At 40.9% G+C, this 13,529-nt stretch overlaps 1 protein-coding gene across 1 annotated transcript; it reads left to right on the forward strand.

Annotated features, from left to right (window-relative positions):
* Nucleotides 1–305: 305 nt before the first annotated feature.
* On the forward strand, nucleotides 306–12,441 carry Chpf (Chondroitin polymerizing factor). Its single transcript, XM_028173688.2, has 11 exons — nucleotides 306–759; nucleotides 998–1,363; nucleotides 1,764–1,915; nucleotides 2,170–2,301; nucleotides 3,635–3,786; nucleotides 4,962–5,067; nucleotides 5,734–5,889; nucleotides 7,411–7,608; nucleotides 9,352–9,633; nucleotides 10,145–10,325; nucleotides 11,827–12,441. Exons 1-11 carry the CDS (start codon nucleotides 501–503, stop codon nucleotides 12,075–12,077), a joined length of 2,235 nt encoding a protein of 744 aa, XP_028029489.2. The 5' UTR covers nucleotides 306–500; the 3' UTR covers nucleotides 12,078–12,441.
* The last annotated feature ends 1,088 nt before the right edge of the window (nucleotides 12,442–13,529 follow it).

Here is a 13,529-nt window from a genome sequence, read left to right on the forward strand (position 1 = left end):
ATATTGTGTCCACTTAATTACCGTCAAACGTCAGCTGATATAATGAATTTATTATCTACTAGCGACCCGCCCTCGCTTCGCTTCGGAAACATTAAAACACACCTGAAACCAAAATAAAAAAATTTTAAAAATTTTTAAAAAAGTAGCCTATGTTCATCAGGGACAATGTCGGCTTCTAATGGAAAAAGAATTTTTCAAATCGGTCCAGTAGTTTCGGAGCCTATTCGAAACAAACAAACAAACAAATCTTTCCTCTTTATAATATTAGTATAGATGTTGTCTATTGGCAGCTGTCAAATACTGTCAACGTCAACCGCTAATTGTTCACGCCTCACGGAAGGACAGCGAGTTTCTATTTCTCAACCTATGACTGATTATCAGCAATATATCTTTGGTTTTAATGTAAAAATTATCTATGAAATCAGTTGATAAACTTCGCAAAAGCGTCGAGACGCTATAAATGTCTTCTACCATCCATTAAAAATACAGTAACCAGTAAAATGTTCTCGCGATGCCTGGTGTCTCAAGTAAAACACAACTCTTACTTTTTAATAGGCCTATTAATTGGTTTGTGGGTGTCTCTCGCTGTTATACCGTTGGATGAAGAGCCGGCGCCTTGTGTAGCGACTGTAGGCAGTGCCTCTCCAGTTCAGGATGAATTTGTACCGCAGCGGGAGGAAAAACCAGCTGGTTCAGGACAGACGGCTGGGAGAAGCGTGCAACGACCCCGTTATTACAGCACTGAGCTGGGCATGAGAGGTGGGCTTATTCACAACTTGAACAATTTCTTAACACGAAAAAGTGTATTAAAAAACTTATTTCAGTTAATAAAATGTCAAGCTCATCAAGAAGTTCTTCTACTTAATTTTTGTCAGCTATACATATATAAAAAATATCTTCCATACCCTTGTTTTTATCAGTCAACACAATATCGCACACATACATTTATCTATTTTTAGTCATATTCACATTTACTAAAACAACTTTTTTTCATTAGGTTCCCTTCTCACTGGAATCCTGAGCTCGGAAGAAGCCCTCAAAATCCAAGTGCCAGCTCTGAACCGAACAGCAGCAAGACTGCAGCCAGCCTTAAAATTCTTCATTACCGCCAGTGCAATGAGCACTGTACCTGGGCTAGCTAATGTTGTTGGCTTCACAGATACTAGGGAAATGCTAAAACCATTTCACGCTTTGAAGTACTTAGCAGATAATTATTTAGAGGAGTACGATTTCTTCTTCATTGTATCCGACACAGCCTTTGTGAATGCAAGACGGTTGACCCAGCTGGTCTCTCAGTTGTCTGTCAGCCAAGATGTGTACATGGGGAGGGTAGCTGATGATGAAAGTCATTATTGTTCTTTAGGTAAGATATTTGGTTAAAAAGTATAGTAAATATTGCTAAATTACCCAGCACAAAATTATTTCAGAGATTAAAGAGTGTCATATTCAATACAGTTGAGTCTTCACCATCTGTGATCTCATTCATATTCTGAACTCAAACAAGTGCTTAACCTCTTCACAGTATCGCATTCTTTCAGCAGACTTCCCATGTTTAAGTGCCTTATGGTCATCTAAAATCTCATTAACACAAAGTGAACTTTAAGCTTGCTTAAACAACTATTAATGGTGTTATAATAATTGATTATATAGTATTAAAAAATTAGTTTTCCTTTCATCTACCTATTAAAATCTAAAATAAACCTAAAAACGTTTGAAGTATGACTTGATATAACACTTTAAACCCTTTTTTTTTTGTTTGACAGACAATGGAATAATCCTGTCTAACTCTGTGCTCCGCGCTATCCACAGTGAACTCGACTGGTGTGTACGCAATTCATATTCTCCTCACCACTACGAGAATATAGGTCGTTGTGTGTTACACTCTGCTCATTTGTCTTGCAACCCTGACGTACAGGTAAGGATTTAATATTGTTGTAAAATTCCTTGATAGATGCAATATTTTGACTTTTTTCATTTTTATCACAAATTTATCTTTGTTAGCCAAAAAAATAATCAATCCAAACTCAGGAACTTCAAAAGGATCTGATGCAGGCATAATCAGGCGACAATGCTGTAGTTTGTTATTGTTTTGTAATTGTGTCTTGTAAGTTCTGGTAAATATTCTGGTAATTTTAATATGAAAATCCATGTCACCAAATGATTTTTCAGGGTGAACACTACTCATCAGTAGTTATTGAAAATGATCAACTACCATTAACAGAGTCTTTGGCTGATGCTGTAACAGTGTATCCGATCATGGACACTCACAGGTTCTACGAGATACACGCCTACATATCACGGGTTGGTGCACTGCTTTTTAAAAGTATAAATTTACATTTTTCTAGAATTATTCTTAATTTAAAGATACATTTTACAATGAGAATTTGACTGTTGAGTTTTTCTTAGCATTTCAATTTAGTAATATTTTTTATTTATTTTTATCAACGTTATAAAAGTCTCATACAAAAGATGTTATGTGGTCATTGACAATATTTTTTTATTAATTTAATTATCATGCAATTGTATTCTCTGCACTACCATAGATTCTTACGAACCTTCTAGTCATTGATCACTCGGTATTAACATTTTTGGAAAGAAATTGTTTCATGATGGTGGATAGATAATAATGATATTGCAATTAAGTCAGGACCTTGTCTACATAGCTCAGAATGGCCATTCACAGTATAGCGAATAATGACTTCAGTATAAACAAAAGTTATTTAAAAGTAATATCTCGTAGATGCATATCACAAACAACGTAAAGTCTAATGTACTTTGATAAGATTACAATTAAAGTGAATTGTACAAATTAATAGAAATAATCATTAATTGATTTTTGTGATACTTTTTCTTTGTGTACTTATAAGGTATCTGATTTTAGTCAAAAACTTTTTCATTGAATTATACAAACATTTTTGTTTCATCTAGCACAAAAAAAAAGTGCTTTTAAGTCGCCATGATGCTACCGCCATCTCAAAATGCAATTATTCCACTGAGAAGAATCAGCAAGGAACTGGGAGCTAGCTCTTTTCTTAAAAAACATCACAAAAACAATATTAAATCAGTACATATAATAAGATGGATCAACTTTCATTTATTGCTAATATGTACACGCCACAGATACCACAAATCAAACCCGCAAAATTATAATTTGCGTAATCACTGGTGGTAAGACCTCTTGTGAGTCCGCGCGGGTAGGTACCAATACCCTGCCTATTTCTGCCGTGAAGCAGTAATGCGTTTCAGTTTGAAGGGTGGGGCAGCCGTTGTAACTATACTTGAGACTTGAGAACTTATATCTCATGGTGGATAGCGCATTTACGTTGTGGATGTCTATGGGCTCCAGTAACCACTTAACACCAGGTGGGTTGTGAGCTCGTCCACCCATCTAAGCAATAAAAAAAATAAAAAAAAAACTTGTCAGTGTACTTAGTCCGAGTTTTTTAACGTTCTCGATAACGTAAAAGTTAACTCGAACATTTGACGGCGTTTGGCGCTAGGGGCGCTGTTCCAGCTGCATACAAATTCGAGTTAACTTTTACGCTATCGAGAACGTTCGTATCGTATCGAGACGTATTGAGAAAGAAAGCACACTGTTCGCAAAGTGTCGTCATCAGTGATGTCCGCGCCGCAGGTGTTTTTGGAACGCGACCACGAGGAGGTGCTGAAACTACGCAGCTACATGTGGCACAACTCCGCGCGCCACCCCCCCGGGTACAGGAACAGCACGTGGCCGGCCGGCCTCAGGGACGATCCCGGACTGGCCAGACCTTTACCGGGGAACAGGTGATTTTTATTTTTATTTTTTAATACACTTCATGTAAAATTTTGCATTGGCGCACTTAATGCCTAAGGCATTCTCTACCAGTCAACCAAAGGTAGTGCAGAGTAAATAGTGGTAGATGCAATGAAACTTATATTAAGTTACAAATACATACACATATACATATACTTACATACACATATACATACATACATTATCACAAGGTTTCTGAAGTCGGCAGACAGTCGAAGTTGGTACCAGAAACTTACTGTTGATGTTCTGACATTGAGACCAGGATCTCCAAATTTAAAATCTGTTTAGAAACCCAAACAGCTGAAGGGGACTGGCCTATCTATTCGTAACGCGTGCTATACAATAAAATCGATATTTCGACCTCATGTCTCAAAGGCGTGTGCTGGTGCTCACGTTGTGAGATACATGTTCCTGCAAGTACTTATCAACAGTTAAATTATCTCGGCTAACGCATTGCATAAAATCGCATATTCGCTCCCCGTAAACAATTGTTTGTTACTGGTGGTAGGACCTCTTGTGAGTCCGCGCGGGTAGGTACCACCACCTCGCCTATTTCTGCCGTGAAGCAGTAATGCGTTTCGGTTTGAAGGGCGGGGCAGCCGTCGTAACTATACTTGAGACCTTAAAGCTTATATCTCAAGGTGGGTGGCGCATTTACGTCGTAGATGTCTATGGGCTCCAGTAACCACTTAACACCAGGTGGGCTGTGAGCTCGTCGACCCATCTAAGCAATAAAAAAAAGGGTGCGTGTACTTATGTACGCGCGTAAGAAGTTATACGTTACGTTATTAAATTTATTTCTTTTTTTTTTTAAATATTAAATAGTTAATAATAAATATTTAACGTTAATAAATTTAATAATATTTAGTATGAATTATATTAAATAATAATTTTGTCATTTATATTACTAAATAATACATACGGATAGTTAACCTCAAATGTGTTGGAGCACTCGTGGGCAACTTCATTTCTGTTAATTTTGTGTCACGGTGCGCGCACATCGTTAAATTTCACTCGCATCAATTTTTCATAACGCGCCTAAAGAAGTATAACTTGAAAAAAGTGATTGAACTTAAACGAACATTTTGAAAAGTTGGCTAAATATTTTGATTCTGAGGGTTTTGTGAGGGGGACGAGTTGCCCACCGCTGCGCTGTTGTCCACAGGTTCGACCACCTCCGCTGGACGGCTATTAACGGGACCCACGCGTTCTTTCCGGACGACCACCACAATGTATTACCGATCACCGGAGCTTATAGAGAAGCCTTGGATGTAAGCTCGGTTTTATTATACAAAAATACTTAAAGGAAAATTCGGTTTTCTTGTTGAAATTTAAAGTGTTTTCATTCTCATGGTGCTTGGAAGGTGCATATCAGAGGAAGTGTGAAAGTAGCCCCGGTGATTGACAAATTAAAGACGGTTAGCGTGGTATGGACATGTGAGGCGTAGAGAGAAGATGCATGTGACCAGGAGATGTATGGAAATGGTAGTGCAAGGTAGAGGGGGAAGAGGTCGACCGAAGAAGATATAGATGGAGTGTGTGAATGACGATATGAGAGAGAGAGGAGTGAGTGTTGAGATGACGGCTGATAGAAGAGAACAGAAGAGAATAATTAGCTGTGTCGACCCCACGTCGAATAAGGTGGAGACAAAAAAGATCCTTGGAAGGTGTCGTTTAATCTAACTTTAAAATTTGATTGAAAATATATAGATGTCTATGGGCTCCAGTAACCACTTGAAACCAGGTGGACTGTGAGCTCGTTCACCCATCTAAGCAATAAAAAAAACTTCACTCCTCGCGTTCCCATCAAAAAGTCCTTGTTAAATGTTGTAACGTGTCTAAGCGCGTCTGGCCTCGAGCTGTTGTAAGGTTTACCGAAGCCCGCTAGTGCCGAGAGGTTCGGAAGGTGCATCACCCCACGAGCTCGTTGCTTCCAGCTGGTGCTCACCCAGGTGAGGGCGTGGTCGCTGCACCGCTGGCCCGAGGCGCTGGACGTGCAGCTGGTGGAGGGGGCCTGGAAATGGGAGCCGGCCGTCGCGCTGCGGTACCGACTCCTGCTCCGCCTCACCGCCAAGGAGGACAAGGACACGCACGTGAGCAATCGTGAACTCTTACGTGTAGCTTCTTTGGGGAGGCTTAAACGACAAAGAGAAGATCTTCCACCAAGCGGGTGATATTTGCTCGATAGACCGACGGTCCGAATGTTGTTGTTCGGAACTTGCATATGCGAGCGATATATATATGCGAGCTCATCTTGAAAATGTCGTAAGCGAGATTCAAGCATCTGTCAAATATCCTGCGTTGTATGATGGCTACCCGCCACACTTCTGTTACAGTCATACCGGCAGAACTAGTCAAGCAATAATCGCCTAAAGAGCCCATAGACACGTGGTTCGTTGGTTCTGATGCAGAGGCGTATCTCAGCCACAGAAGTGGTGCCCTCTGAATGGGCTTCAGGTAGCCTATAGGCAGCGGCTTGGCTCAGCTCCTGGCATTGCTGAAGTCCATGGGCGACGGTAACCACTCACCATCAAATGGGCCGTATGCTCGTCTGCCTACAAGGGCAATAAAAAAAAAGCCCTGAAACTGCGATACCTTAAGACAAATATTTTTGTTGTATGGAAACTAGCGAAATCTTGTAGCGGATGCCCCTAAACTTATATTTTGTTAAAGTTAAAGCTTTTAATTATTGTACAACTAAAAAAAGAAAAGAAAAAAAATCATACAAGTCTTTATTTGTTGTCAAATTAATTAAATTTTATCAATTTGTAGTATGTGAAAGTTTACAAAATCCTTCATTAAAAATAAAATATAAAAAAGTATCATAGGTTATATATGTTACTGCCATCTACAGGAGAAATGAGAAACTAATCGAAGCGAAGCCATCTAGTGGTTGACGCCCGTAAACATTTTTGTTGAGTGCTTGAGTTGCTTATCTATAACTAATTTATGAGTACTGGTGGTCCCCCGGTAGTCGAAATTCGACTATAATTTATTGAAATCATAAGTATGTACACTATTATGATTCTATTGTCAAAGACATAAATAATCACAGATTTCGCGAAGACAACATTTAATCTATTCTTGATTTGACCACAAACTATAAGCAATATGAAAAGTTTGACAATAAACAAACAGTATGCATGCGTGTGTGCGTCAAATATATAGTAGTGTGCGTAATGGTTTTTTTTTATCGATTTAATGTATTTTTATGCATAATTACAAAAAAATATTAACATTCTGCACTCCTTCTCTATATTCTATATAAGTGTGCGAAATTTCATACTCCTCAGTCGGCGCAATTTTCGTAAAAAGGCGTAGTTTTTCCTTCACGTATTACTACATAGTATAAAACAAAGTCGCTTTCTTTGTCCCTATATCCCTATGTAATGCTTAAATCTTTAAAACTACGCAACGGATTTTGATGCGGTTTTTTTAATAGATAGAGTGATTGAAGAGGAAGGTTTATATGTATAATAACATCCATTAAATAGTGGCGAAATCAATAATAAATTACAGTTTCCGAAGCGAAGCGAGGGCGGGTCGCTAGTTGATATATAGATTGTCTATGGGTCGGTACAGAGGGTTCCAGCAAGCGCGTTGTGTGCCCGCAGATGAGCAGGCTGGTGGAGGCGGTGCGTCCGCTGGGCGCGGCGCGGCTGGTGCCGGTGCGCTACGTGACGGAGAGCGCGCGGCTCAGCGCCGTGCTGGGGGCGCCGCACACCGCGCGCCACGCCGCCGACCTCGCCGCCTTCCTGCAGCGGTACGAGGCGGTCTGCCTCAACCAGGACAAGAACACCGCGCTCCTGCTGGTGAGCTACGTTCAGCGGCTATATTGCATTAACCCACATTTTTGCACTTTCTGAAGGCATTGCTGAAAGTAGGCAGGCATTGCTGAAGTCCATGGGCGACGGTAACTACTCACCATCAGGTGGGCCGTATGCTCGTCTGCCTACAAGGGCAATAAAAAGAATATACTAAACAGTTAATAAACAACCGTTATTACACATTTAAACCTGAAGAAACACTAAATAGACAAAATAAAACAAATCCCACAACTTCACTCCTCGCCTTCCCGTCAAAAAGTCCTTCTGTAATGTTAAATGTTGTAACGTATTACGAACCGATTACTTTACAGCTTTTCTTAAGCTATTGCATAGCTTTTATCGCGGGCCTTGAGCGCGGCGACCGAATCATGAAATTCCGTAACGGAAAAAACCTTACACCCCTCACTCCGCCTACCATGTAGCTCGCGTTCAACACATTCACACGTTGCGCTTGTGTAGTGTTTGTGAATAAACGCGTGGCGTGACGTCACACTGCATGCGCATCATGAAAAGTCTGCCCATCTCTCTCTCGCGCGGTCTAGCTTATGAGTGTGAAGGGGACAGTTAAGGTTTTGCTTTTATTAATGTTTAATATAGAGTGGTCTTGTTTTATTATTGTTTTAATATTAAACTATCATTGTCTAATTATAATTGCATAAGTTGATAAAAAATACTATGCAATAGCTTTACCGCGGCAGTTCCCGAGTGCCACACGTTTTTTTTTTTATTGTTTACATGGTTGAGCAAGCTCACAGCCTACCTGGTGTTAAGTGGCTAATGGAGCCCATAGACATCTACAACGTAAATGCGCCACCCACGTTAAGATATAAGTTCTAAGATCTCAGTATAGTTACAATGGCTGCCTCACCCTTCAAACCGAAACGCATGACTGCTTCACGGCAGAAATAGGCAGGGTGGTGGTACCTACCCGTGCGGACTCACAACAGGTCCTACCACCAGTAAGAAATTTGTTGCTATAGATTCACAAATCATCTCTTCGTATTAAAACTGTATTATTTCAAAACTTACTAATTTTACAGGAGAGTGTTGCAAAGGTATAACATGTGATATTTTTAATTATTAATCATCTTTATCAACATTTATTTTTTACCAGTTACATTATCTTTCTTTTAAAGTAAGATCAAATTATGTATTTTGTTAATAGAAGTCAAAATATAGGTAAAACTAAATTACGCTCTTTTACCGAATGATTCCGCATATTAACTCAATCTCGAATATTTGGGGAAATTGTAGACTTTTAATGCGAAGACGAAATGAGCTTGCAGCCCTGTTCTTAAACTCTGACTCGGTGGTAATAGTTAACGGCCCTGACTGCGCCGAGGGTCGTGAGTTCAATTCCCGCATCGGGCAAACTTTGTGTCATGAATAGATTATATTATATTTAATAATAGTAAAGCGTTTCGGTTTGAAGGGTGGGGTAGCCATTGTAATTATACTGAGATTTTAGAACTTTTATCTCAAGGTAGGTGGCGGCATTTACGTTATATATGTCTATGGGCTCCGGTAACCACTTAGCACCAGGTAGGCCGTGAGTTCGTACAGCCTATTATGCAAAATGTTAAAAAAAAAAAAAGTTTTCTCTTAGTCAGTATAAGTATGTTTATCAATCTCTGGTAGCCCTAACACTGGGAATCGGGACCGAATGATTGTGCGTGATTTGTTCCCAAATTAAATTTAATTTAAATTCCAAATAAATGAATATTCCAGGTGATAGTGAAGCAGCCTTCCGTCGGCAACACCACCGAGGTGGACCTCATGAAGGAGAACAAGGAGACGGTGGCCGCGCTGAAGTCCCGGCACAAGGACGCCCAGATCGAAGTGGTCGAGACGAGCCTGGAGTCTCCCAGCCACGAGCACGCCAGCGACGTGGAGCTGCTGCAGGAGGCGCAGCGGGCCGCGCTCGCCCTCGCCCTGCAGCGGCTGCCCCGGGACAGCCTGCTGCTCCTCGCCGTGCCGCATATCGACTTCAACCAAGACTTCTTGAATCGGGTGAGTTTTTTTATTACACGCTTTATATTAGCTTCACTTGTACGTATGTTTGTAACTGACTCCTTTAGACGCGATTTTGACCCACTTTAAACGGCCAGATTTCATTCAAGTACAAAGTTTGAATGTTCCGTTATAGCTACTGAACCATGCATCCGATTGACTTGAAACTTGGTATCCATGTAGAAAATACATGTACTTAATGGATAGGCTAATATTTATATGAGTGTTGAACTCCCTATATCAGTTGCGGGGGCGTTAATGATGAGAATCTTTGTGGGGGTGAGAAATAATTATGTTAATTTTAAACGCTCAGCGAAGCGGACGGGTACAGCTAGTTCTCTATAAGTGTGGGAAAATTTCATACTCCTACGTCCGCGCAATTTTCGTTAAAAGTACCCACAAAGTTTTTGGTTTCACGTATTAATTATTAGTGTTTCTAAGACTTGTCCGTGGCTGCTTTGTTTGTCGCCATCTCCGAGTGTAGCTGTGTAAGCTCGCGTGCCGTCGCCAGGTCCGCATGAACACGATATCCGGCGAGCAGTGGTACCTGCCCAGCGCGTTCTCCCGCTACGCGCAGTACGAGCACCCCGCCTTCGTGACCCCCACGGGCGCCAAGCCGCAGTCCAACACCGGCCGCTTCAACGTGCACCTCAGCCTCGTTTCCTCCTTCTACAGGAGCGACTACGACTCGGGTGAGACCTTAGACACCAGACACAGTTAGTGCTAGAGGTCGGAGTGGGTAGATTGATTTAAAGTCGTTGACGTCAAACGTAGAGGATAATATGGATATGCCTCCAAAATACCGGAACTTCATATTTATTGTGATACTAGCTGACCCGGCAGACTTCTTAGTGCCTCAATCGATAAATAAAAGACCTAAACTTTTGTATAAAATAAACTTAAAACAAACAAAAGGAATCCATCCGAAGGGGGGACACATCAAGGTAAAAACAAAATTGTTATTTTTATTTAATTCCGAGCATTTTCATATTTATCTACCTTTAAACCTTCCCTGGACTTCCACAAATAATTCAAGACCAAAATTAGCCAAATCGGTCCAGCCGTTCTCGAGTTTTAGCGAGACTAACGAACAGCAATTCATTTATATATATATAGATTTGTTCCGGAAATTTGAAATTAGCATGAATCTATGTTTAAGGTGAAAAACGTATTAATAATATTAATCTACGCTACCGGTGCTAGGTAATGGTGAAAGAAATCAATATTTTATTTTATATAGCGACCCGCCCTCGCTTCGCTTCGGAAACATTAAAACACACATGAAACAAACAAAAAAAAAAGTAGCCTATGTTCATCAGGGACAATGTCGGCTTCTAATGAAAAAAGAATTTTTCAAATCGGTCCAGTAGTTTTGGAGCCTATTCGAAACAAACAAACAAACAAATCTTTCCTCTTTATAATATTAGTATAGATAATACAAAAACACCTTGGAATTGTTACACCGTATTTTGTCCCTTTCTGTTGAATTAGAAATGACGTTTGTCAGTATGAGACAAAACTTAGACAGGGCTTTTTGTTACTTTATCTCATAAATATAGAAATTGTGTCCGATGAGGATTAAAAATATTTTTTTTCAATTTAAAAAAATAATCATTATGGATAAAATGGTATGTCCATAATCTACCTACTCCGACCACGGGTTATTACCCTGCTCAAACCGGAACACGTGATCACTTTGAAGGAGCAACAGATAAGAAGTTATAATTTGCGTAATTATTGGTGGTAGGACCTCTTGTGAGTCCGCACGACTAGGCAGCACCACCCGTGAAGCAGTTATGCGTTTCGGTTTGAAGGGTGGGACAGCCGTTGTAACTATACTGACCTTAGAAATTATATCTCAAGGTGGGTGGCGCATTTACGTTGTAGATGTCTATGGGCTCCAGTAACTAGTTAACACTAGGTGAGCTGTAAGCCTGACCATTCACCTAAGCTATAAAAAAAGTGGTTCATCTGTACCTAAGGAGTCTCTACATTTCTCAGCCACGAGTAACTATTTATTTTCTTATCGAGACATCGCAACTTCAATGTCTCCGTCTATGTCGAGGCAAGCTATCGAAGTGTCCATTGCAAAAGGTTTACGGCTCTCCCACAAGAGTGACGGGCATCGTGGTGGTTTTTTTTTAATTGCTTAGTTGGGTGAAGTTGGCCGCAGTCTAAATACAGTGTTTACAGCGGTGGCGGAGTGGCCCGGTCCGGGGGGGGCGGACCCCGCGGCGGTGCTGGTCCGCAGCGGACTGCGCTGCGTGCGCGCGCCCGAGCCGGGGCTGGTGTACGCGTCGCGGGGGGCGCCGTGCGGGGTGGGGGACGCGGGGGACGCGGCGTGTGTGTCGCGGCTGGTCACGCAGCTGCACACGCTGGACCTCGGCGCCAAGCACTCGCTCGCTCAGCTGCTGCTCGAAACTCAAGCCGAGCTGGACCAGTAGCTCACTGACACTATAGTACATATCTAGAGGGTAGAAGACCATTAAGCGACATTTCATTCAATTCACGATCTTTTTTTTCCAAAATTTTAACTTTGAATGGCTCTCTTGTAAATTTGCAAAAATGTCACTTAAACGAAACAGACTTTCACCCCTCGATATGAATCTGTATTATTACAATATATTTTTTATAATTGTTCTCTACATTGGACACTTTTTGTCCCTAAATTACGATTAACGTTCACTGTGATCAAGTTGTAATCATATTATTATATAATAATTTTTAACAGAACTGAATTTTGTATTGAAAAAAAAGTACAATAATCAACTAAAGTGCCTTGAACAAAATAAAAATTTTATTTTACAATCTGTATTTTTTCATTTCTCTCCGTTACCGTGCTGTTATAAGACGGCCCTGTACCCTTTACTGCTGACACATCCCTATTTCCCTGCTCAGTCAGTGTTTCTAGTGGCCAGCAGTAAACTACAATTCCCATTAGCCCCAGTCCATTTTCGATCTCCGTCGCGACAACACGTTTGTTGGTTTCAGAGTACTGGATTTGTCTGAATTGAGTCTGTCAGTTTGAGGCTGGTTACCCTGTCGGTTAGACTTGGATATAAGGTTAAGTCTGTCAGTTTGGGGCTGGTTACCCTGTCGGTTAGACTTGGATATGAGGTTGAGTCTGTCAGTTTGAGGCTGATTAAATGTGCTGTTTTTTGTATATTGACCCGGACAGCACCTACGCGAGCCAGGATCTAGTTTAAAGTATCGACTGTGTCTATTCCTTCATCGTTATCATCGTGGATTACGTCATGGGTATTCGTGAGATGTTCTGTGAAATTAATACGATTAGTAGGGACATTGTTTAGTCGAGGTTGGAAAGTGCGCGGATTTTGGTTTATTTGAAATCTTTTGTTGTTGAATTCACGCTTCTGACAGTTTTCAAGAGTATGGCCGTTGGCCTTGCAGTATCTGCAGAAATACGAACTGTTACTGCTTGGGTTGGTGTTATTAGTTGACGGGCGATTTATGTTGTGGTTAAACGTTACCGGTCTAAACTGATGGTAATCTCTAGGTTGGTTTGGTCGGCAATTGGGACGTTAATACGTGTTTTTATTAGAGGGCCCCGGAATAAAGTTATGCTTCCTTTGCGTGGCCTCTAAAATTTTCTCTTCGGAAAGGGCAAAGTTGATAGCTTCGTTTAGGTCACTTGGGTCACGACATCTCACGATTGTGGAAATTTGGGGCTTTAAGCCCATGACAAAATGATGTAAGGCTAAATCCTGCATAGCAGCGACGCGACCAACGAGTTCGCTTTTCTTTTTTAGTGAAATGTTAATTTCAGTTAATAGTTTGGATAGGCAAGATTCGATTCGTAATGCGAACTGATTGACCGAGTCGTTGTTTTGATAACAACTCTGTAGATCGGAGAACAAAGCAGAATAGTGCTTCTT

This window comes from Bombyx mandarina, chromosome 20, assembly GCF_030267445.1.
Source record: "Bombyx mandarina strain Sakado chromosome 20, ASM3026744v2".
Lineage (NCBI taxonomy): Eukaryota > Metazoa > Arthropoda > Insecta > Lepidoptera > Bombycidae > Bombyx > Bombyx mandarina.

Bases quoted from the DNA above. Each gene is read 5' to 3' on its own strand.
- Chpf (XM_028173688.2), top strand. From the start codon at position 501: ATGTTCTCGCGATGCCTGGTGTCTCAAGTAAAACACAACTCTTACTTT. The intron at 1,364-1,763 runs GTAAGATATTTG...TTTGTTTGACAG, and splicing joins AAGTCATTATTGTTCTTTAG to ACAATGGAATAATCCTGTCT. The intron at 7,609-9,351 runs GTGAGCTACGTT...TGAATATTCCAG, and splicing joins AGAACACCGCGCTCCTGCTG to GTGATAGTGAAGCAGCCTTC.